Raw genomic sequence first — 24630 nt, forward strand, 5'->3', positions numbered from 1 at the left:
ATATAACAAACTATAATGGCAGCAGACTTATCAAATTCTGCAACATTTTCCTTCCACTTTGATGGCCAGCACTGTTGTGTGCTTTGCACAAAAGGCATCTGGAAAGAATGCCTGGTAATAGTTTACTCTAGCGCAGAACAATGGTCTCATCTCTTGTTGCAAACGACATTTTCTGCACTCCTGGCAGGTCTTGCATGAGCAGGGAGCCAGTTTTAACACATGCAAAAGTTCAGACAGAAATCCTTAATTTCTGTTATTACCAGACAAATTCTCAAGAAAACAGAAAACACCTCAATATCCTCAAGATCCACTTGCACCCACTGGACCCAAGTTCCAGCACAGTCTCGTAGAATCATTGTAGGCATGGATTCAACAAGCAAGTAATCCATGCTCTCTTCATGGTCTCATGAACTGGACCTTCTCAGCCAGCTGCCTTCTAAAAAGAACGCTTGATTGTTTTTAAGTTCAAACCTCTGAGTATTTATCTAACTTTATGCCTTATCTCAAGTTATAAAAAAATTTCTGGAATTTTTTGAGCCACCACAAAAGGTCCTGAATGTTTTTTTGTCCCCCCTCTGTTGTCATTTCACATGTTTTGTCATCTACTGGGACCAAATGTATGAGATCAAGTATGTAAGCATAGCTGAAATAGCTTGTGATGAACTTTCCCACAACATTTTTCTCTTTAATTCAATGAAGTCTTTCCAGATGCCCTGGTCTCCCCCTCTTTTTTTGTTGGAAGGATAAATAGACACAGCATAGATTACGAGAACTCTTAGAACCCCAAGTCTGTATTTCACTTCTTGTTTGCCATGCTTGGAGAACAATGCGTCTCCTTTCAGATAGTCAAAGGTTAAAGCATTGTTCTGACACAATGCCATATTTTTTTGTTGAAATGATCTCTGAATGGCTCCAAACTGCTGTAAAGCATAAAGCCAAATATTTTTAAAGGCTGACCTTTGAAGCCTATACACTCCCTGCTATAAAAATGTCAAAGCTCCCTGTACCCTGCCTTTCCTGTCGCATGTAACAGACAGTCCACAAACCCTTTTTAGGGCACCTTCTGTGGCATCGGGGACCAACAACCCAATAGGAAAGTCAAATAAGTCTTTTTTTTTTTTCTTGCAAACTGGGCCGTTGCAGTTAAAATAAATATGGAAAGGCAGGCGAAAACCCCCCCCCAAAAAACATGTTTCTCAGTGAACGCGAGTCCAAAACTCCAACTACATATGCGCGACAGATTCTGGTGTATTCAATATAGAAAGAGTGAAAAAAACGATTCAACCAAAAAACACAGCAAACTGGAACCAGTTAAGACATAAAAAAAAATTTATATACACTTTACTCCTCCTAATTCTAATTAAACACATTTTACAATACGAGAACATCTACCCCGTTACAGAATAGACAAAAATTAGCAACCAAGATGGTGGACAAGTTATAAACATAAATCTCAGACAAGAAAAAATCTGCTTTGATGGCAATATTTACAAGAAAATCCAAGAAGAGTTTGGCTGAAACCAACCTGAGAGTGCGGCCTGGACAGACGGTTGTTTTTATCCTCTGGTGACCATGAGCGCAGCTGCACACTGTAAAATAAGGACAAAAATAAGTCAATGATGCATAACAATTCCTAAGTCAGCCAGCATGCAGTGTCTTTACAAACTCCCATTAAACTTTTTCCTAACTTCGCCACATTGGTACTATATACTTCAGCGCAACACAACCAGCATAAAGTGGAGTAAGTGGAGAGAACAATACTGTAGACATGATTTTGGTGGCAGCATCATGCTGTGGGGATGCTTTCCTTCAGCAGAGATGAGGAAGCTGGTCAGAGTTCATGGTAAAAATATATACCAAGGCCACAAAAGACTTTGAAACTGGGTAACTTTCCTGGACACTGAGTTACAGAGGAACAGTTTATATCAAAGCAAATTAATGATCTTTGAATGTTCATATCTCAATTTTGCAGAATATTTTGCAAAACTGATGTTTGCAAATCCAAAGAAAAAGAAATGTAAAAATAAAAATCAGCCTCAAGATGCACCATCTTTGTTACAGCTTTAACTGATGGAGGCTGAAGAAAAATGTATGTCAGATTTTTTGTGCAAGATCTTGAAAACCCTTCTAATTTCACTTCATCTTGACAAAATGAGAATTTTTTTCCTATTTAAGAGGTTAAATAGGAACAGTGAACAAGGTGTTTTTTTGTATTTTTTTTGTTTGTCCTGCAGTAGCTTTTGGGAACTTAAGAACATATTATGCCCCAGAAAATGCCCTAACCATCATTCCTTTGTCTGATTTCACATCCTTACAAAGCAAGAACAATTTGAATCTACTGATGATCTACAGTAGTTCAGCAGCAGTTTCTTACTTATTATTTTAAAACTGATGACAAAACACTGCTGGACTGAAACATTTATGAGTCCATACAAAAGCAACAAACTGCTTCCAATAAAAATTGTCCAGGAGAGTGAGCAACTGCACCACACACACACAGAAACTATGGTGAACATTCCCCATTCTGCCTTTTGTTGAACTCAATGCAAAAGAAGGAATGTGATATCCTGTGCATATCTTTTGTTACAACAGTACAATCCCATTGCCCCACCTTCAGTGTGTCACTCACATACCTATTGACTCGCCTGTTGTGGAGTCAAGAGAGCACTTGGTGGTGTCTTTTGTCCAAATACAGCTCCGTTTCTGCTCCAAATACCTGGGCTTCTGAAAGATGCTCAACTATGTTCGCGGTCTTTTTAGGACACGTTGAAGTTCTTTTTATATCCGTTTGTTCACTTATTGCACACACTCTTTTCTGAGCAACATTAGCCGGAGTGTGGAGTTTCTGAAATGTTATACGCCGCTTTATTTGTAACAATAAAAGGATTTCTAAACTAGTTGTTTGCCCCCACCTTCTTGGTTTCCTCCAGTGTATTACGAGCATAGCAGTCCTCCAAAGTTTACTCTCCACTGCCAGGCTAGATACACCAGTAACAGTGATGGCAACATAGGTTTATAGTTGATGCACCGAAGAGGGTGCTAGGCTGAGCGGATCACTTGCACCGTTCGCGTCCTACGTTCGCCTATTCAGCTCAGAACAAAAAACCTGGTCATTTTACTCTTGAAATTGTTGTTACTCGGCACCACTATTTGGAAGAGGTTCTTGCAGAGCAGATTTGCCGAAACCAGCATTAATATAATCCCTCCATGAAGGTGCTCAGTAGAACGATGCGTTGTATGTGCATTTATATCTCACACATGCTCGCTCAATACGTGTTCTGTTACACACTTGGCTCTATGTCTTCGCCTGCAAAAAGTTAATGTAAATGAACCACACCACCAGTAAATGACAGACTGATGTTTTTATTAATCAAAGTATTTATTCGCTTGGATAAATAATTAATTGTAACCAGCAAATCAAAAGCCACAGACATTACTAAGGATACTAAACATCTTAATACAAGAAATATATGAGTGTTATACCTAAGAATATTTAGTTTATGCATACCTATAATGGACAGTAAATATTGGTAATGTTTCTTTTAATCCTTGGAGCTGGCCCAAGGTAATATGGGGCCTGAAGCAGAATATAATTCAGGGACGCTTTCTTCCTACCAAGAACATTATCATGACTAACTAGTGTTTCAGTACAGATTTGGTAGAATCTAACAGAAAAAGATTAAAAACAACCAGTGATAATTGGTTCTTTTTTACTGAGCTGTATTTGTGAACAAACGGTGCTCAAAACAAGTTTAGAAAATATTAATACAAAAACAAGGTGGGCCACTGGGGGTCACCTACCACCTACCACCAAGCTTAGCAAGTTTTCTGGTGGAAACTAATGTGGTTATACCTTTTAGGAACAGAATCCATTTGAATGTGCATCCTTGAACACAACGTACATTGATATTTACAGTATTGCGTAACAATAGCTACCTCTTGTTGATGGTTGGTGTCAGTCTTTCCCCTCTTCTGTCAGGGCTGACAGGAGAATATGATGAATAGGGTCCCGGGGACTGTGACGTAGGACTGGAGATTTTATACTCACTGTAGTTCTGGTTCTCGTCTCGACTCACTATGACTACCTCCTGCACAAAGAGAGAGGGAAGGAAAAAATATGTCATGATTTCCGGTCCCTTTAATGTAACTTGATTAGACCCACGCCACACAAAAACATGCAACCGTAACGGGTTAAGAAAACTGCAAAAATTTGATTGGAATCTCACTGATAAAAAAATCCCTTTTGTATGTTTTGCCATTTTCTTCTTGAGGACAGTAAAGCACAACATGCAATAAACGGGTGTGCAATGTATGCATGAGTGTAAGTGAGCCAAAATCTGCCGTAGTTATAATAAGGCATAACATGTATTTGATAGCTTTTTCCATGGCATTAAAGACATGGTACACTGGAGGGTTCATAAACTATACCTGATGTTCATGAGACCAAATAAAACACGAAAGTCCCTCATAGCTTCAGCACTGACCTGGAAGCGTCCAGTGAGCTGTTCAGGGGTGCTGATGCCGTTGGTCTGTGGAGAGCTGGGAGTCTCGGGTCTTAAAAAGAAGAAAACCACAGAATTCAGATGAATTTTAAAGTCAATACCTTACAACGCAGAGTTGCATTTCACAGCTGTGCACCTGGGTTGAAGTCTGATCCAATTACAGCTGGATTAAAAGGAATGTAAGGCAGACAGAAACTTAAGGCAAGATAAATATTCTGAGTATGTAAATCTGGTCTAAATGGAATTACGAATATGCTGATGTATTCCTGATTATGCTGACAAGGCGAAAGTAACCATTTGTAAAAGAACACAAAGTATTTGTGAAATATTTATTCTGCATATATTCTAATCCAATGTGCATCTTTATTTTTTGGACTTCACTACTATTCTAAACATGAGCATTACAGGCCCTGAAACTAACATGAAAATGACAGTCAGCTGCAGGGCCGTAAATAGTCAGCTTCTTGCTTGATATAGTGTGGAGAGGCGCACAGCAAGGCTGGGATGCTTGTGGTAAATTGCCATGAAGGAATCATTCTAGTGGCCTTATGTCCACACATTGCATTCAGAGGAGAGGTGGTAGGAATTTGACTGCTAATGCACCATCTGTTTGCCATTTCTCACTGATGACCTGCTGTATGTAAGAAAAACTAGATTTGAAGACTTCCACAGCTGCAAATACCCCCAACTACATTGGCAGTTACTGGAATCAAGGTAAATTCGAGAATTAAAAAAAGAAAAAAAGAAAGAGTGATTAGGCATTAATTAAATCCATATGAGGGATCCAAGGCAAAAACCACTGCTAATCAACAAGAACAAGGACACACTTGCAGAAAAAGAAAAAAAAAAAAAAACACCTTGAGGAAAATATTCAGCAGACTGTTGATATAAAAGTGGAACGTTTTGGAAGGTGTGCGCCTCATTAAATCTGTCTTAAACTAACAAGCATTTGAGAAATAAACAGTCTACCAATAAAAAATGGTGGCAGCTGTGTGATGAGCTTTGGCCGGGCTGCATACTCGAGCATACTTGCCTGTTCTCTTAAAAAAAAAAGAAAGAGACCAAAGACTAAAACCTTCATCGTGCTTCATATAAAACAAATCCACAAAAAAGTAGGCCACAATTACCCCAAAAAATAGTTTAAAGTTTTTTCAGTGAGTTGGCAGAGAAGGTGCTGAAGTGACCAGAGTTTTCTCATGTCGATCATAAAGTAATCCATCTCCAAATGTGTTTGTGGGTATTTCTGGTCAGCAGGCTACTACGCTTTTCTTTTGCTCACAAGAAAGACAAACTCAAATGTTTGGAAATACTTCTGGTTTGTGAAACGTCATGGTGTTTGAACATGACAAACATCATCATTTGTCACGCATTATTATTATAGATGGTAAGATACGAGAGTCACGACGGTAAGCAGTTCTGCCTGAGCCGGCAGCCTGACTGCTTAACCCACTGACATCAGGAGTGATGAAGTCCTGGTAGTAAAGTGTCATTCTTAATAAACCCGTGTGATAATTGTTGCATCATTTATCAAACTACAACCTCTGCAAACTACCACCTACTCAACCCCACATCAAATTATTTAGTAGTCTAGACTTACAAGATCCACTTTTAACTTGTCTGTCAATACTCCTCCCAAATGTCTGAGTTTCTGTACTCTTACTAAAAAAATATTAAATTTAATCAGCAAAGTTGTGTGATAAAGTACAACTTAGGTTGTACAATTAAGTTGAAAAGACCTCAGTCAGCATGATGTTATAAAATATTGCAAAAACTGAGAAACCAGGTTAAAAAAGAAAAGACACAAAGATTTAAGAGATGAGAAGAAGGCTATATAGATTTGCTAAATTGGATGTTACTTTCCTTTAGATGTCCTAAATAAGCATCAGAACAAAAACAGACAAAATCTGATTATATAGTTCCAGCTTCCTACAGAAGCTGAGATTCTTCTGTAGGAAGCTGGAACTACTAGTTTGTGAAGTAGTTCACAAACTACTTCTCTTTTGAAACCAAACACCAAGCAGCTGTTGTGCCATAAATTAAAGAAAACTGAGCCCAAGAAATCAAAGCGTAATTGGTGCAAATCTATCTTAAATTCACACCATAGTGTCCGAATATAATTCAAGAGGTGGACTGATTTGAGCAACCACACTAAAGAAGGCTGTGAGGTGAGTTTTAGGTGCTGAAAACCCACTGAGAGTTTGTGTGATCAACAACAGGGCGGAGGCTGCACAGTGGCATTGTACCGGGCAGCCAAGGAGTAATGGTGTTTTTGGCTTGACTGTAGACATGAGGTCAGGAGGGAAAAATTCACTCACATGGACGTAGGACATCCGAGAAGGAAATCTGTGGAAACGTGTGCAAGTGTGTCTCAGTGGATGTTTGCATGCCATAAGAGAACAAGACAAACAGATCAACCCAGACCGCAGCAGAATTTAGGGAGGATCTCTAATCAAAATGCCAGCCGACGGAAGCATGGGCTCATAGGAAAAGTTTTCAGTAGCATTCAAACAGGGTTTCTGCAAATCTTACAACAAGGCCCGTTAGGAGGGAGCGGGGAGAGGAACAGAGTGGCTCTCATACATCCTGGCATTTCCCCTGATTACAATCACTTGTTTTGTTTGTACAGTGCTTGCTTGATGGAGGTGAACACAGCGCAAAGATTGTGGCTTTGGAACAAACAAACCATTTGGGATATAGAAGATATTTGTGATGTTCAAGCATGTCCAAAGCACTACATTTGTTTTGTTTATATATCCAACATATAAATATCTGCAAAACTAAGTCCACAGTTACTGAAAAAGCAGATCAGTGTTTTTTTGTACCTCTCCACCAAAAGCTGCAGATGGGTCTTTGAGTTCTTGATTTTGTTCTGGGCCTCCACATTCAGCATGTCAGCTGTGTTTTCACCGTTGATTTCCAGGATGATATCACCAGCATGCAGGTCTGCTTTCTCTGCCTTGCTGCCTCCATTGACCTGTTAGAAAAATAAGGTCCAGTTACTGCCCTACGTCCTAAACATAACCTCCAATTGAAGTCGGTGGGAAATCCACACAATGAGTGATAAGTAGAAAAAATGTGCAGAGGAAATGAAGTGCTCGTTAAATTCTTTACACAGAGAAACATGCGCATAGCGCCTGCACTGTGCTGATTAACAGTGGAAGTATTTGTGACACTCTTGTGAAGAAATCCTTATTGTGACACTTCATTACTTGACAGACTCTGACCTCTGCTACAAGCGTCACCACACGTCAAACTCAGTACTCCACCACCACCGCAAAGGGATTTTCAGATTAACGAGTCAAAACATCGCATCAGTTACTCCCCTTTTACAGTGCCTGGGAGGGGTCTTCAAACCATTTTTTTTAACCTTTTGCCATTTTGTTTAGCTACTAACAGGGCTGCATCATGCATCACAAATTCATCATTCTAGCAATATCCCTGAATGCAGTAGAATAGAATATAAATATCCTTTATTGCACCCACAGTGACAGAATTTCAATATGTACATTGCTACTGCATGGACTGCAGTAAAGCCCTAATTGCAAATGCAAACAAATACAATGATGCACAGGATTTAATATGCAAGCCACCTTAGAGTTATGAGCAATTTAGCTTTGTTAAATTGTCTATGTAAGATTCAAATAAATACATCGAAGTTTGTGGTTCCGATGTGGGGTAGCAATACTTTTGTAAGGCACTGTAAAGTCTGCAAACATGCATAGGAAAAAATATGGTAATAATGCCGTATCTTTAGACATGGGGATGATATTTGTCTGTGTTTTACTGACAAGTTAAAAACAGGCAAAAGAGTAAAGAAAAGTTTAAACATGAGTAAAAAGCCAATCAGGAAAATTGGAGCAATGAAAATGTGTCCAAACAGAAGGTCATTCAGCATCCAGTTCGCCATTCAGCTGAGAGAAGTATGAAGCTAGAGGTGCAATGCCAGTAGGCCCACTTGCAGGCAAACAGGAGTTGCTGTGGTGACCTACAACAGTGCATGTCTTCTCTGATCAGAGCAAGCCTGATTTCACAAAAACAAAGATCAGCTAGAGCTTCTTTTACAAAGTTTAGACTCCAAGACAAACAGAGGTACGCCATCTTTCAGGTCAACAGAATAAAGAAGTCAGGCATGTCAACAATGAACCGTTGCCAAAATCTTAAACTTCTCCAAACATATCGCTACGTAACCAATCCTGTTAAAAAGCTCAAGTATTTCCCATGACAGTTTTTCAAAACAATTTCTGACAACCCCGTTATTTACAAGCGCAGACATTTTCTTTTGGTATTTGCCATTAAGTACAGGGCCAAATAGTAAATGTGCTTTAAACTTCAGGCCACTGAGGCATAATTTATCCTCAATGATCAGGAACTACTGAAGAAGGGTGTTGCTGCAAAGGGGGAAAAAATAAACTGCTGTGAAGGACCAGGATGTGCAGCGAGCAGGTCAGGGTGCCTCAGTTATGCAGAAGTCAGTCTGAGCTAGGTTTTCCGGATTGTGTTCATTTCACTCCACATGATTACTGCTTCTGTTTTTCATGCTGCACCTTTTGTATTAACTGGAGTGTAATCTTGAGTAAAAAACATGAAAATGGTTCATTTAAGGTGCAATGGGTGAACCTGTTGATACACAAGCGGTGAGCAGAATCTGATCCCCAAACATTGCCCTGTTCAGACCAGGCATCCTTCACCTCCCACCTCAGCTTCCACTGCAACTGTAATCAGTGGCTTCCTTCCAATACAGTCCACATCCACTTTATTCTAACACATCCAGTAGTGAAGGAAATGGGCATGACACAGCAACAGACATAAACAAAGACAAGAAGAGAGATGAAATGAGGAAGTTTGCCTTCTATGACATACCATTACGACGTGTATTTTGTGAGAAAACAGAGGATACAGCCTTCGACCCAAGATAAGTTTGAGTAAAATGAATAAGTACCTTTGATACAGTAATGGCCTTCTTGAAGTCCCTTCCTCCATATATTCTGAAGCCCCATGGAGACGGGCCGATCAAGTTCAGTGTCAGTGCCATTGAATGATCGGATGAACACAGGCTCAAGTCCAACCCTGAAAAAAACAAAAAACAAAACAAAAAAAAACAAAGAGACTGTAAACGTGACATTAGATGCAAGTGATGTGCCAAACCGCAGCTTATGTACAGATCAACGCTTTCATCAGCCGCACATTTCTTTCAGCCAGACTTAGTACTGGATAAAATAGTGAAGACAGTCAACATTTCAGTGAGCTTCCTTTCATCTTCACGTTGACTGGCTTAAGTCCCCTTGACATGGATTGTGCAACCACATCAAATAGGAATGGGAAGAATCTTAAACCAAAGACATACGACTAAAATTGCTCAAGAGCCTGCAGAGCCAAAGACTCATTAAATCCAACTGCTTCTTCTAGACGACCAAAATAAATAAACAAAATCCTCCAGACAGAGTGAACAAGAAGCGAAACATTTCATCAGGGCTGACTGCACCCATTTACACATAATGTGTGTTTATCCAATATACAGCAGTGTATAAGGATATGGCATGTTTGACATATGGTAGTGCTTTAAGACATGACACACTCACATTACAGAAACAAAAGTAATTTGTTTAACAATTTCATTGGTCAGGATTTGCATGATCATTTACAGATTCTGTAATATTCTTTTTGTCTGCGTTTCTAAATCTATTGCTTATAGTAATGTTAGAAATTGCAGCGTTTAAAGGGAATACACCATATTTTAAGTCACAAAACCTAAAAATGCAGCATTCATTTCCCTTAGTATTCAAGTCTGCGTAATTTATCCTCCAAAGTTCTTTGACGAAGCTTGAAATAAAATACAATTTGGTTAAATTTAAACCACATAAGTTTTGTATTCACATTGTGTATAAATTTTTCATGTGGCTATATTAACTTTCTAACAATTAGCCACAGAGGCTAATTGTTTTTGAGGCTGAATGCAGAGATTTTCTCAAGCTAGTATTTGGTAAACGAAGGTGAAACCAAACGTTTGCCAAGTACCAACTTCAGCCCAACATATTACAGATACACAAACCTACAACTTAATTATTCTCCTGTTTCAATTTATCCATATTGCACAAATTATTAAAAAATTACCTTTATTTTTGTTAAAGCGTCAGCACTATTGTGCTTCGTGAAGTGTCTAGAGATTTGGTTATGCATAAACTGATTCAATTTATAAAGTACAAGTAATACTAAATAAAAACAGGTTTTGCAGATGCAGAGCTTTAAATGCTGAAAACCAATTAGAAATCTTTTAACAAGTTATACAGAACAAAATAATGTTTGCAAAATGTTAGGCTTGTTTGTTTCATGAAAATTATTTTTTCCCCCATTTATTCCCATGTTCTCTGATCTGACGAAGCATGACAACATTATAAAGACGACGTCAGCAAGGTACAAAAGGGTAATTGGATAAGAAACTACTGCATTGGTATCCTTTACAGGAAGTCCAAGCATTTAATGACTAAGGGGGGACACATTCCTCACAAGCTGTTAGTTTATGCAAATCAAGCCTTGTTGACACACATTTATATAAAATTTAGGATTTTTTTGTCCCAAATTAGCTCAAACTGCTGCTCTTTGACTTAGCTACAACCTGTAATTAGACCATCAGCTAACCTTGTTAATTACCGTGTATGAAGTTTGCCTGTTATTCAACTGCCAACATGCCTATATGTCGAAATACTATGTGATGATGAGATAAGTATTGCAGATACATACACACATTTGTACTATAAACATGCAGAGCTGTTGTGACTGTGATGGATAAAAAAAGTAAATGTGTAGGTGGATATATAGATGATCCGGTAAGTTTTTTTTATTTTATACACTCTACTGAATGCAAAAAAAATAAAATAAATCACCTAATATCCAAATTTTTATTCAAATAAATAGACAACCTAAAGGAAACAATTACTTCTATAATATTACAGCAGGAATCTCTTAGATTTTAAGGTTAATATAACCCAGTAATAATGGAAGAAATCATTAAAACTTTAGACGAATTTATAAATGAATGATTAAATGAACAGGATATAGGAATAAAAGTAGACCACCTCTACTGAACAAGTGGTTTTTTCATATATATGGATTACAATGTGTGGCTTTATCAGCCATCAACTAGCAGATAATATGGTTGTAAAGTCATTCTCAAACTACTGTGCTTAAAGATATGTCAGTTTTACACTACTGAAAGTAAATTACTTAAAATGCAATAAAAGTCCCGCCAATTATTTTATAATGGCAAAACAGATCGATTGGAGATCCGAGTCACTGATGTTTCTTCCACCTCCACATTGTAAATCAACAGATGTCACATGCTTAAATAAACTAAGATTTCAATATAATTAAAGTTTTATAACTGCAGAATTGTGAAAATGAACTGGGAAATGTGACCAACACGTCCCCCCAATGCTATTAGCATCCAGAGCTAATATGGAGACTAAAACTGATACAGGTCAATTTATAGAAGAAAGGAAAGTCGATAAAACTACAAAATAAAATCAGAAAATCTACAATATGTCATCTAAATTATGATGATCTGTATTATTGAGATTTTGGGGCATTTACATAAAAGACTCACTGCAATACAAAGACTGAGAACAGCTTTGAGGTAGATTCAATCACAACGAACAGCTGCAAATAATAAGTAAACCAAGACTTGCACAATCTGCTTAACTCAAAGATTCAATATCAATGCACAGGTGAGTATATGCCCCTGCTGCACCAATATGCAATAAAGATTTGGGCTATAAAAGAACAAACAGTGATCCAAGTTGAGCCTCAGCATTCTGTGTGTGTAAGACTTAATCTTACCACTACACTGAAGACAAAATATGCTTATGAAGGTGGAATGCACACATATTTATCTCTGCATCAACACTGGAGCTGAAACATGACAATGATGTATAAATCAAGCCAAGTAATAATGTTGAGCCATTTGTGTCGGAGATTCAGCCCATTTCATGACAACTTGACCTGCACCAACCTGCGGCCATCTTGACCTGCACCAACAGGTCAAGATGGCCGCCATTTTGTGTATCACTGCATTTTATCACTATATTTACAAATAAGTGATGTTTTTCAATGTTGGACCAGTATAAAAGCAGCCATAAAGTAAAGAAAGATTTGTATGCATCATTACGACAGATCAAAGATGGAGGAATGGATATTTACTCTTTACCACTTTCTTTTTATCCTTCCTGTAACAACACAATGCATCACAAAGCATTGTAATATCAGTTTGTACAACATTAACATTGTAAAGGACTACTTGGAGCGCAATAAGTGCAATAATTACAAGAGTCATGACATTGACCTTGTTGGATGGACCATCGTTGCAGTAGATGGCCACATTGGACATGAGACAGTACCCATGAAGCTCAAGGTCAGAGTGTTTGACACACTACTGAGAAAAAGAAGAGCGATTTGGATAAAGTCCATTTTCCATTATAGTCACTGAATGATTGTCATGCGGTCCTAATCCTTCCACCAACCCCACCCTGTAGATTATCCCTCCATGCCCATGCTTGAGAAGCAGAAAAATCTAAATAAGCTCTTTGTTCTCCTAAATATTTTTGTAACCAACAGCAATCTAATTTTATTACTGCATGCCAGTGTATAGTATCAGCGAATCACAGTGGCAATTATGCTGATTAATATTGATATTACGACTTTTTCGTCTTCGTGTTTCCAGCACATTGTGACCTTCAACGTCTTGTACACCAATATATGTGTAAGGTGCAGAGACTGAATTGAGATTTGGATGTAGGTACATGGAGAGACATAGCTAAGATCTTTCAGGCCCTCTTCCACTTGGGTGTTAAAAGTAAAAGGTGTAGTTTTCAAAACATAATCTGTTTTATCTACTAACATCTAAACAACATATTACCCCATCAAAATCCCCTAAGCATGAGAAACCCAATTGATTGTATATGTATAAAATGCATATAAAACAAGTTTGCCTGTATATTCTATAGAAACCACATCAAAACATATCAATATTATTACATTTTAAGTCTGAAAATACTTTACCAGAATCTACTTAACTTCCATCATCTTTATTGTCAAAACAGTAATATAGTGAACCAAAGCATGCCATGAAGTCTTTAAACATAAAATATGAAGATCAGAAAAACATTGCAGGCTTGAGTAGATCTAGGACGGCAGTCGCTCTCCTCCCCTCTCGCCCATTTCATTGTCTGCACATTCCACAAGTGTTTAGGACAAACTGTGCATACCTAGTTTCTCATTAAAAGTCTGGGCCAATTAACAGGGTTACTGGGCTCACCATCATTAGGGTCTCTTAATTACTGTGGCCTGCAAAAATAGGCACAGTAGTGCTAATGACAGGGAGCAGCCGCCCCAAACTTTCCCAGCCTCGGGGGGAGTCTTTTAGCTGTAGGAGTGTCTGCAGCCGTTCCTATAAAGTGACCAGAACCACCCCAGCACCCTGCCAATTTTGTGTGTCCTGACTGCTGGTATCACACAAATAAAAGAGGGTGACAAGCTGTGGCTGGGCTCAGAGGCTGGAGAAGAGGCTAGAAAAATACAGCAGCAGTAAGAATCAGTAGTCAAGTTATGTATGATGTGAGATTACAAAGTGAAAGCCGTTTGAGAAAGCTTTCCTTTCCCACAGTCGCCGACTAGCAGTTGCCAGCACACAAAAAATGTTTTGCTCTGTTCTTGTTGCCACAAAAAGTAGTAAACGACTCATTCACATAATTAATGTGGAACATTAATTAATTAGATAATTTTGTCTGGTTCTGCGTCGGCTGTAAAGCAGGACACCATCCTGATGAGAAACCGCTATAAGCTGTAGAAAACCACTTCTGACGACAGATGGATTTGTGACTTTACTGAGAATCTGCTCGCCAATGAATTAGTGTGTGACATTTGACACACGAGACGTAGCATACTAAAATGAGTTTACACTTTGGATCATATTCTTTAATATTGTATTACTCAAAACATGATTTTTAGCAAAGGGATAAGTTGGGACACCCTACACCCCAATAGTCTACAGTATGTTATTTCATACAAAGAATACCAATGAGTCCAAGTTCTAGGTTTACATTTCAAAGTTTTAAGTGAGTCTATGGTAGATTTACTGGTACATGTTGGATCATTGTCATGTTTCAGGATCCAGATTTGCTTCAGCTTTAACCTTTGTACAAATTACCTCACATTTCCCCTCCACCTTCCTCCCTCTGACACACAGCAGGATTCATGGTGGATTCAATGGTGATGAGCTGATCAAGTCTTGCTGCAGGAAAGCATCTAAAATCATGATACTACCACCCCCATGCATCATTTGCCATTGAGGTGGTCTCCATATGTGTACAATCTCGCTTCAACAGAATCCGAAGTCAGATTCCTTGTTTATTCACACAATCCTGGCCAATAAAGCCGATTCTCATTCTGTAGAAAATATTAAGTTTCACGATAGGATCCGACAGTTTTTACTAGTAAGATTAGAAATGAATGTAGCTTTACTTTGTCTTTTTTCAGTCCGTTCATTTTCACAGGGACATTCTTCTTCTTTGGGAAAAGTTCAAGCATGTCATGTTCATACGCAATATGTTAAAGACTCTTTGGCACTTCACATGTCTGAAAGCTTATCCCTAAAGGCACAAACGGAAAGACGATATGACAAGACAGCATTGCATTCAACTCAATACTCTCCACTATGATATGCAGAAAACCTTGACAGCGTACCCAAAAAAAAAAAAAACACTTGTGTCCCACATTTAATGCAATAATTTGTAAGAAATAAACTGACTTTATTACGTGAAGCAATATGTACTGAATGAAAATCTCCATTGACTGAAGTACATCGTTTTCTGACGATATCTTTTTCTTGTAACAAAAGGTGCATGCAAGCATTACCATACAGACATATAATATCTAGCATGCAATCATCAACATTTAACCTCTGTACTTATGGGTTATTCAAGCTGAATAATTGATGCCTGTGCACACAAGTCTGAAACTGTGCATGTAGCTGACTGGAGTGAGGCAAAATGACTAGCCTTTGATGAGTCAGTAACTCTGTTTAGCATGGCAACCATTCCTTATGTTTACAGGTAAATTTGTGTTTAAAGCTGGAAAGAATGAGCTTAAGCAGAGAATCATTGCAAAAAGTCAGACCATTAATATAATAGTAAACATCACGGGAAACAATTAAAATCATTGCATTTAACAATGCCAACTTGCTAAATTAGCACCCAATTTTTAAACGGGAATGAAATTTGGAAAAATAAGTTGCTTCCAAATGCGCTTTAACTGGAACTTTTGTACTCTGCTAAAATGTTAATTAGATCAATAAAACTCCTGGCCACCTGACCAACATTTCTTTTGCTTAACTAAAACTTTCCCTCCCCTGTCCTTAAAGGGACGTGTTAGGATTTTAGAAGATAGGTTCTATTACAAATGTTTTGGGAAATTAAAAGCTTACCTGCAGTGAGGAACTCAATTTTCTTCCTTATTTAGTCTAAATCCACATTCATTGGTCCCTTTTGCCTGAGCCAAACGTGGTCCCATGGGAGGAGGAGACCATAGCAGACTTATAACAAATCCAGAATCAAATACGTTAGTGGTCTATGCAAGCACTATTTTTGTGCCATTGAGTTTTTATGTTTAAATTGGCAAGCTCGTGATTATTTACATTTTCACCTTTTATGTCAGACAGTTTCTGACTGGAACATGTTTACATGTTCGGTTCTCTGGATCACTTGTGGTGCAAAACCTCCCACATTCAGTTAATCCATAAGCAATCATCAACCTTTGAGTAAATAACTGCACAATGCAAACATGTCTAATGTTGAGAGGTTTTCAAAATAGCATTCACATAAATGAGACATTTATGAAGTTTGTTGTTGTAAGACAGTAGAAATCTGGTTTGATCCAACTACTAGCTAGCTGATAACTTCATCTTCTACTTACTTTCGCTCTGGGATTAGGAAATTATTTAATTGACCAACTAATCTGGATCCACAGCAAGTAAGATATTAACCAGTCATGCAACATCAAGTTAAAGAGATTGTACATTTTAGTAGATAGATGAGAAATTTTGCATAAAAATAAAAATCTTATTTTTGTTAACGGTAAAGATTAGTGTCAACATCAAGCTCTGGATCAGATGCTAACATTAGCATCTTATAAAAGTTAGCTTGTCACAGTATTGTCACGATGCTTGTAAACGGATATCTTGCATAATAACTGTAATATAAAAGGGAAGCAAAATTTAAAGAAAGATATCAGACTAGACAATTTGGACTTATACTAAATGAAGATTCCCAAGATGTTATCGACTACGTACTTTTACCCAAGCCTCACTTAAAAATAATCTCGACCCTATCCCTTTAAAGTTTGGGTGAAAATATACTTAACTGGCTCCCCAAAACTAAAATAGCATCAGATGAACAAAAGAGACAATGTAACTTAGAGCTCTGTTGTGGAGTAACGCTTAGATGAACCACTGTAGCTTCAGGGGAAATATTCTCAACATGAATCACAGACACTTGTTGAGGCTCTCTCTCTGTTTGTCTTTCACAAAGTGTGAACTTTCCACAAAACCACTTTAGAAATGACATCTCTTGCTGACTCCAACTTGGGTGTTGTGCACCGCACCAACAGTTCAACCAACTATACCTGAACTCACACCCTGTGAACAAAAAGGAGAGGAATGCAGCAGCAAAGCCTCTCCCTGGACAGAGAAGAGGTGAAAAAAAACTTCCCGCATATTCACCAAATCACACCCATTTGGTCAGATATAGCTGCAGTCCCCAAGGAGATGAAAAAACATCAAACAACAACAAGGCTTGTGATGTCAAAAAGGGGCGTATGTTCATTATCCATTGTGTTTAATGTCGCCATGTTTAATTGCTTATGTGTCAGCACATTAATAATATGCTGAAACATACCTGTAATTTTTGTGGGTTACTCCCTTTTCGAGGGAGAAAACTTCAAGGGTGGAGGCTCATCTTTAGCAGTCTGGTCTATGAAAGCATTACATGAAGCACCGCAGCAGTGGACTGGAGTGAGACTTTGAAGCAGTACTTGATAAAGATAAAAAGGCGATTTTCACTCCCTTCAAAACTGGTGTCGCATTTGAAGATCTTGATACCACTGTTCTTGCTAAGGAAATCAGACAACAGCCTCGACTGTTTCATAATTGGAGCAGCTCACCACATCCTCAACATACACTGTTGCCTTTTTTGTAAGAAGAACTTTGTTCATTTCACTGCACCCTCAAAATATACAGCTGCAACTTTATGTTTCCAGATTCATTGCCAATGTTCGCTGAGCATTAGTTTTTCTCTTTTTTTTGTGCCAAATATGGCTGAAACTTTGCACAAAACTTGAAAGGAAAGCAAGAATCAAAACCCGTCTGCTGAAACTAAAACACAGACTTCCTGCTGACAAGAAACATGCAGACTTTCCTTTTGCTGTATATGTGTTACGAAACACAGCACAAGAAAATGCTCATCTAAAAATGTCTTCAAATATTTACTTCGCTTTAGGGGACCACAACTGAAAAACAAAAAGACATCTTTTCATCAACTTCTACTTGTTTTCCTGAAAAGCCTGTTTTTTTCTACCCAAAATTATAGTGCAACTGCCTTTGGTTTTGGATGACTTTAACCAGTTTTCATCTAGCAAGCGCAGCACCAAGCTGTCAGTAACAGCAACACAAAGAGCAAGAGCAGGGTAGGTATAAAATGGAGATGAAAGACTGCCAGACACAATGGAAAACATATTCAAATTGCAATCACAGGAGTATTGAGAACAAGGCTGAATTACTATGACTGTTCGGGGCTGTGCTCTGAAACCCCTCAAGTAGTTTTCCATCTGCTGAGCTCGCAGTCAGGTCCAGTTATTTCAAAAGACCTTCTGTGAAGTGCAGCAGGAGAGGAGCATGCCTATCCAGACATTTAACGAAAAAAAAAAAATAGGGAAGAAATGCAGCACTGAAAGGCTGACTTTTCAAAAATGAAGCATGAAAGCACATCATTACCGTTCAACAGGCAACTTTAAAGGTTAGAAGGGTAACAGAAACAGCTGCTGAACTGATGTAATGTGTCTCAGAGCTTCAGAGGCTTGCACCTGGTGCCGTTCCATCACAAATCAAACTGAATACCTAATGCAAAAAAACCTTCTGAACAGAAACAGGAAAGGCATCAACACATGTCAGTTTCTTAAAATCTCACCACTGACGACCTCTTTTTTTTTTTCTCATTGATTTGCAAGTTCAATTGTGGACTTTTAAAGTTTTAAAACATCTGGCCACATCATATTTACACGGCCTCTACACCAACACACACATTTGAGAGCACTTTGCTCAATCAGCCGTTTTCCTTTCGATGCAATGCTTAGTGCAACATGAAAGTGTCAATTTAATGTTCAGATTTACCTGCCCTTTGACCCGAGTATGCACAATACCTTAAGGAGCTATTACGAGTAGCACAATGAAACTTGCTCATGGGTAGCCAGGCATTATGTCAGATTAAACACAATGCTAAATGGTCGAACAAGACAGAGTTGGGAGCTACCATATGTCAGCACAAGATCAAGAGCATGGTGACAAAAGTGAGTGGAGGAGTGAACATTTTGGGTAAAGCCTCTTGAGTTCAAGATCGGATGTCGAGGCTGTTAGAGGAATTTCAAGGACTATGAGACTTTTCAATGTAAAAGTTTTGCTTGTTAGAGGAAGACCCACTAAAAATGATCGACTTCAAAAGACTATCCTCATATACCCATCAAAGAAAGTCTTTATCAATTATTTTATTTTTAAAAAACAAATACTGTTGTTGACTCGTTTATAGATCATAAATGGTTTGAGTACTTATTTTTACTTTTTGTTTTAATTCTATTGTTTGTTTAACCAAATTGTATAGCTCTTTTGTTAACCTTCAATGTTTTAAATTGGATGTAGAAATAATTTTGTAAATTTTTGTCATTTATTACTTCAGTACAATTTATCGTCTCACTTATTGTGAAGCCACAGTTGTGAATTCTAACTTTTATAAGCCCCGAAGGCTTCACCCCGACTATAAATCTAGGTATCCTGCTTATCATTAAATTAAACCCACGCTACTTGTTACACAAAGCTGTATGCTGTAATGTGAACTCTCACAAGTGAGCTGTGTCAAACAAAATATATGTAGATGGGAATAGCGGAGCTACTTACCAATTTAAATGCGGTGCAATTAAGTCTGTCTTCTCCTCCACCTGTGAAATGTTATTTCTGAGCAACAAAAAACCTTCTTCAGCCAGGAGTCAGCACGGTTAGATGCTGCAGTCTGGTAGACACTGTCACCAAAATAGTTATTTTAAAAAAAAGGAGAATAAGCGCAGTTTTTAAAACACCGGAAAGCCGCTGCTGCTTCTCAGCCAGTCTTGTGGAAGGTTTAGAAGGCACGCGAGAATGCCAGCTGTGAGCGCGCGCTCTGTGGTATAACCAGGATAAGCTCGCGATGCCATGTGCTGTTACCAAAATAAAAAAGGTTGACACAAGCTGAAAGTAAGGGGCGTGTCTTACCACAGAGCACACGGCAGATTGAGCTATTGATCCAAAACCAACTGCGCTTTGTGTCCACGCGCCTCCTACTGACGAAAAGTGGGACGTGCAACAGGAGACAAGTTAATTGATGAGTTTGAGCAGCTCTATGAGGGACATTAGAAATCTGAGTTTAAAATGTGAAATAAGAAGAGTTGAAATAGCAAGACACTCCCATGTTGATGATTTAAAGGTCACTGCAAATAAAAGCACTGATGACATCTTGATCAAAGGTGCCTTAATGTTGATTCATGGTTGGGCTGTGTGATCACTCCACAGCCAAACCTACCCGTGACCTTAAATTGCACAATGTCCCTATAATCTACATGAACCATATTATGTAATCTTAGAGTGAATCACCCAGAAAACCAATAAAAATTCCACAGCTGAATGATTTCCATGAAACGACAGCATCACCTTAAAAAGTATTTAATCTGTTAAATTGTTTGTATGCTTTTCTAAGTAAATGTGTTGCTCAAACCCGAAATAAAACTTGTGATGCAGTTTTATTTTTGATTTAAATAAAAAATTTTATTGGCCAAGAATAAAGAATAAGAAATCATCTTTGAACTTTCATTGATCTTCTTGTCTATAACAAACGATCAACGATATTACTGAAACGTACTACAAAATGAACTGAACACACCAGTTGCTTTTTATCACTGTGATATTTAATTGACTTTAGTATAAATTGCGTACCATATATATGCAATACACTGTTCTTTTTAAGCAAATATATATTATCCTTTCAGTTTTACAAACTGTTACAATCTGTACAATCATCTCATGTGGCTAGTAAATGAAAATCATTTTTTACAGTGAAACTTTCACTTAAAGACGAGACTTTTTTTTTTTTAGATAAAGTCTTATAAACTTATCAAGTTACACTTGAACCAAAGACAGATGATTTTCTTGAATACTGCTTTCAAATAATGTAAAAACATCAAAGAAAAATATCACAAAAGCAGCTGTTGCAAACATAGCAGACAGTGAGCTGGGAATGTTTCCTGGACATTTGAACAGACGCATGTCGTCCTCAGCTACTTTTGGCACATCACATACAGCATTAAATTTAGCACTTCAAAGGATAATTTAACCATCAGAGCATTCTTGATCCAACCTCTTAAACACAGCCTCAGCTGTAGCATACATGAAAATTCATTTGAAAGCAGAGAATATGATGGAGCCCTTTAATTTTCACTATCAGGCAGAAAACAACAGCCTAGCACTTTTCTGTAATCAAATAAACTAGTGCATGAACTACACCATAGACTTGGTGTGATTCATTCACATGCAGTAAACAGACGACAGTATGTCAAAGCCCTTACTGTCCTAAAGTCGTTTGTGATGTTTCTTCGAAAACTGCTGCAGTTATTTCAGACATCTGAAAGAAAATCTGGGGGGAAATATGTGAAAGAAATATTAATAACTCAGGAAAACGCTACAAAACTCACTATCTTTGTTTTTACATCCCACTTGCGGTTTGTGTAGGCACTGTGGTGACAAAAGGCTGAGTGCAGCAGTGTGCTGTTTAAGGACCTCAGCGGGAATAGTGCTGTTCAGCGGGAAGGAATGCAAATGTCCTGCAGCTGCAAAAAGTTGTGGAATAAGGAAACTAAAATGTTCGTTTTGTGCATAAGAATCAGTCACATCAGTGTTGCTCTAAAGTGTATAAAAACGCTCCTGAAATCACTGTGCAACACACGCTCGCATTCAGTATGTGCTCACACATGCAGGACAGTGAGGGGAGAAACCACACGGTGTCCATCCCTTCTCTTCTGAAAAACAGAGTGCACATGCAAACTCCACAAAACATAAGCAGGAAATGGGACAAGGAAATGTTCATTAGCTATGCTCATCAGTCCCACTGAGTATTGGCAAGCAGCGAGTGAAGAAGTCAGACTGGTGTCACGTAATTCCCAGGAAAAGTCCCAAAAGTATGAGTCCGTTCTGACGTACCTGCAGACAGTACAGCGCATACACAAGGTCACAACACAGAAAACAAAGAAGGATTGTTGATGCATGAGAAATGTGTAACAAAGAAACATGTAATGTCTTGTTATGTCCAGGAGAGGGGGCTCTCACATAAAAGCACTTCACTTTTGTTTAATGTTCTGTAATTTGTGTTGTTTTAAAGTTACTTCTTGCAAATTGACACTGGTAAAAAAAAAATATGGGAAATGTAATTGAAAATATAGCAGTGATTCTGCAGACAAGTGCTAACTGACTAGTAAATAATGTTGCCATAAGGATGCATGAACATGGACATCCCTGCCCTTCTGCGCTTTGTAAAGATAACTCTCCACTTTCTGTAGGTATTGGTTCAGCTAGATGGTATGTATCTGAGTTCAATAAAAATATTTTTGAGAAAAAATGTTATCAAGAAATGTTAAATCAAGAAAAAGAATTGCTCTCCTTTTTTGGTCAGACTATTCATTAACTATGTTTCTATATCTTTAATCAGTTGGAGTATTTCTGATTAAATTTATCATGTCTACAATATATAAGATGGCTTTTCTGGTAATAAAATTTCTCTTTTTAGCATTTTCACATATGAATGAATGCACAAATCTTACATTGTGCTTCAAAGGGCTGTGTTCAGGGTTGAATAAACGGGTTCAGGTTTGATTCATATTCTAGATTATAAACTAGAACTGATCAAATGCAGTCTGGGATCGTTAAACAGCCCTTGAATTCAGTGCTAAATTAGAACCTTTGATCAGATAGCAACTTCATCAACATTAAGCAACACAGGAAGAAAATGACCATATTTTAGTGCTTAATCCATTCTGCACTAAGTGAACATGTCAACCAGGAAATAAAAACTATTACAGGCATAAGGGACTGTTAACTGTTTTGGAGAGTACCAAATAATAACCCCCTGGCTGGCCTGGGTAAAGAGCCAGATGACACATTTCAAGAACTGCTAATGATGAGGATCCACAGCGACATGTTATGTAACATGCAATTTCAGTGCTCTGGAAATGATCTCTAGATTCCTGCAGCACTGCGTAAACTCATGATGTCATGACATAAAATGGACAGCTGCTTAGTCAGCAACTGTGTCTTCTTTTTTAAGCAAGGGGTAAAATAGGTACAATTTAAAGTGCAATTTTCAATAACTTGTTGAAGATTAGATTATTTAGTGCACAATTTATAAAAATATATACAACAAGGAAAAGTTGTCACAATCTTTATTCTGGAATTTAGCCTTTTAAAACACTGAGCAAAAGAATCCAAGAGGCACTCTCAATGTAATAAATGTGTCGCATTATAGAACTTGGACACTAGGTGGTGCAATTGAGATCTTTTTTTTTCCTCCAGAAAATTGATATTTGTGCTTCATTTGGTCTGACCTATGAATATCATATCCTACATATTTTCAAGGACAAGTGTGCCTGGGTTCTCATGGGTTAGTTAGTTCACAGTAGAACTCGCCTCATTTAATGATGGTAAAAACAGAAAGTCCGTTACCTACAAACCAGCCATCATCACATTTTTCCATCACTTGCACAATGTCCCCTTCTCTGAGCTCCAGCTCGTCTGCATTCTGGGGTTTGTAGTTGTAAACAGCTTTATACCTACAGTTCAAAAGACAGACAAAATTAATCCAAATGGTTTCACATAACCCATCTGTTCTGCAGCAAAGCTAAAAAAAAACAGACGTACGGTTGACGTTGCCCCATTATTGAACCAGGATTGCTCTCAGAGTTGACATGCGCAATCGAGGGAGCGTACAGGCTTGGTATTGCACCCTGGGGGGGGAAAACAATTTTCACATCAGTTAAAGTGACATCATAAATATTGCTGTATCGACACAAGCAAGGAAAACACACAGGTGTGGGCATGCTGTGATGTTTGAGGGCGGTGGTGAGAGCAGACCTGTGAGGGACCAGTGTATCTGGGAGTGCTCACTGAAGGAGCTGCTGCTCTGTGCACGGGCGCTGAAGACTGAGAAGAAGGTGAAACTGCTCTAAAGGTAGAGTGTGCTGCAACCGGGTTGCTGTTCTGGTTGGTGGGAGAAGGCGTACTCGGGGTGCCGTGGGGAAGTCGATGGTGTGACAGTGTCTGGTTGGGGGAGCGTGACTGTGAGCCCGGGCCGCCGTACTGGACAGGTGACGACGGTTTCAGAGGGGAGTGCTCAAGTTTGGGACTGAAAGAAGGGGGCGTGAAGGGAATCAGTGGTGACCGCGGGGACGGGGAGTGGAGCGGACGCCCCGGACTCTGCGGTCCAGGAGACATGGGGCCCGCTGAGAAATCATCCGTGGAGTATTTGGTGCGGGGCATCTTGTTGACCTGGACGTAATTGGCCGGGAAGATGCCGCTACGGTTCGTTCCAGAGATCCTGCCCTCCAACCACTTATCGTCAACTTGCCTGGTTATGCAGATCACCTCGCCCTGCCAGGGAAGGGAAACAAAATTAGGAAATGTTACTTCATATCTAACGTTTTGGTTATTCGGAGGTGCAGAACTTAAAACTGTTGTTTTCTGCTTAATGAGTTCTCCACTGTAAACCCGTCCAAAGAAACAAGGATACGCTGCTTTTTTAAA

General features: G+C 38.6%; 2 protein-coding genes across 12 annotated transcripts in view; both read right to left on the minus strand.

Moving 5' to 3' along the window:
* The window catches only part of pdlim2 (PDZ and LIM domain 2 (mystique)), a 41194-nt gene extending 21177 nt beyond the window's left edge, over positions 1-20017 (minus strand). Inside the window, exons 1-6 of the mRNA XM_008419048.2 lie at positions 19711-20017; positions 9442-9569; positions 7325-7476; positions 4485-4554; positions 3937-4088; positions 1526-1589 (exon numbers count right to left, since the gene is read on the minus strand). Coding sequence (XP_008417270.1) covers positions 1526-1589; positions 3937-4088; positions 4485-4554; positions 7325-7476; positions 9442-9534 — 531 coding nt within the window. The 5' untranslated portion in view covers positions 9535-9569; positions 19711-20017. The remainder of the gene's footprint in view (positions 1-1525; positions 1590-3936; positions 4089-4484; positions 4555-7324; positions 7477-9441; positions 9570-19710) is intronic.
* Positions 20018-20728: 711 nt separating this feature from the next.
* The window catches only part of sorbs3 (sorbin and SH3 domain containing 3), a 32511-nt gene continuing 28609 nt past the window's right edge, over positions 20729-24630 (minus strand). For 7 of the 11 annotated variants that reach the window (XM_017306908.1, XM_017306909.1, XM_017306912.1 and 4 more), the window contains 4 exons: positions 23962-24477; positions 23749-23834; positions 23554-23660; positions 20729-22038 (listed from right to left, as the gene is read on the minus strand). In XM_017306908.1, the coding sequence (XP_017162397.1) occupies positions 21977-22038; positions 23554-23660; positions 23749-23834; positions 23962-24477 (771 nt within the window). In that variant the 3' untranslated portion in view covers positions 20729-21976. The other 4 variants (XR_001776949.1, XM_017306916.1, XM_017306913.1 and 1 more) reach the window with 4 other exon arrangements.

This window comes from Poecilia reticulata, linkage group LG9 (assembly GCF_000633615.1).
Source record: "Poecilia reticulata strain Guanapo linkage group LG9, Guppy_female_1.0+MT, whole genome shotgun sequence".
Classification (NCBI taxonomy): domain Eukaryota; kingdom Metazoa; phylum Chordata; class Actinopteri; order Cyprinodontiformes; family Poeciliidae; genus Poecilia; species Poecilia reticulata.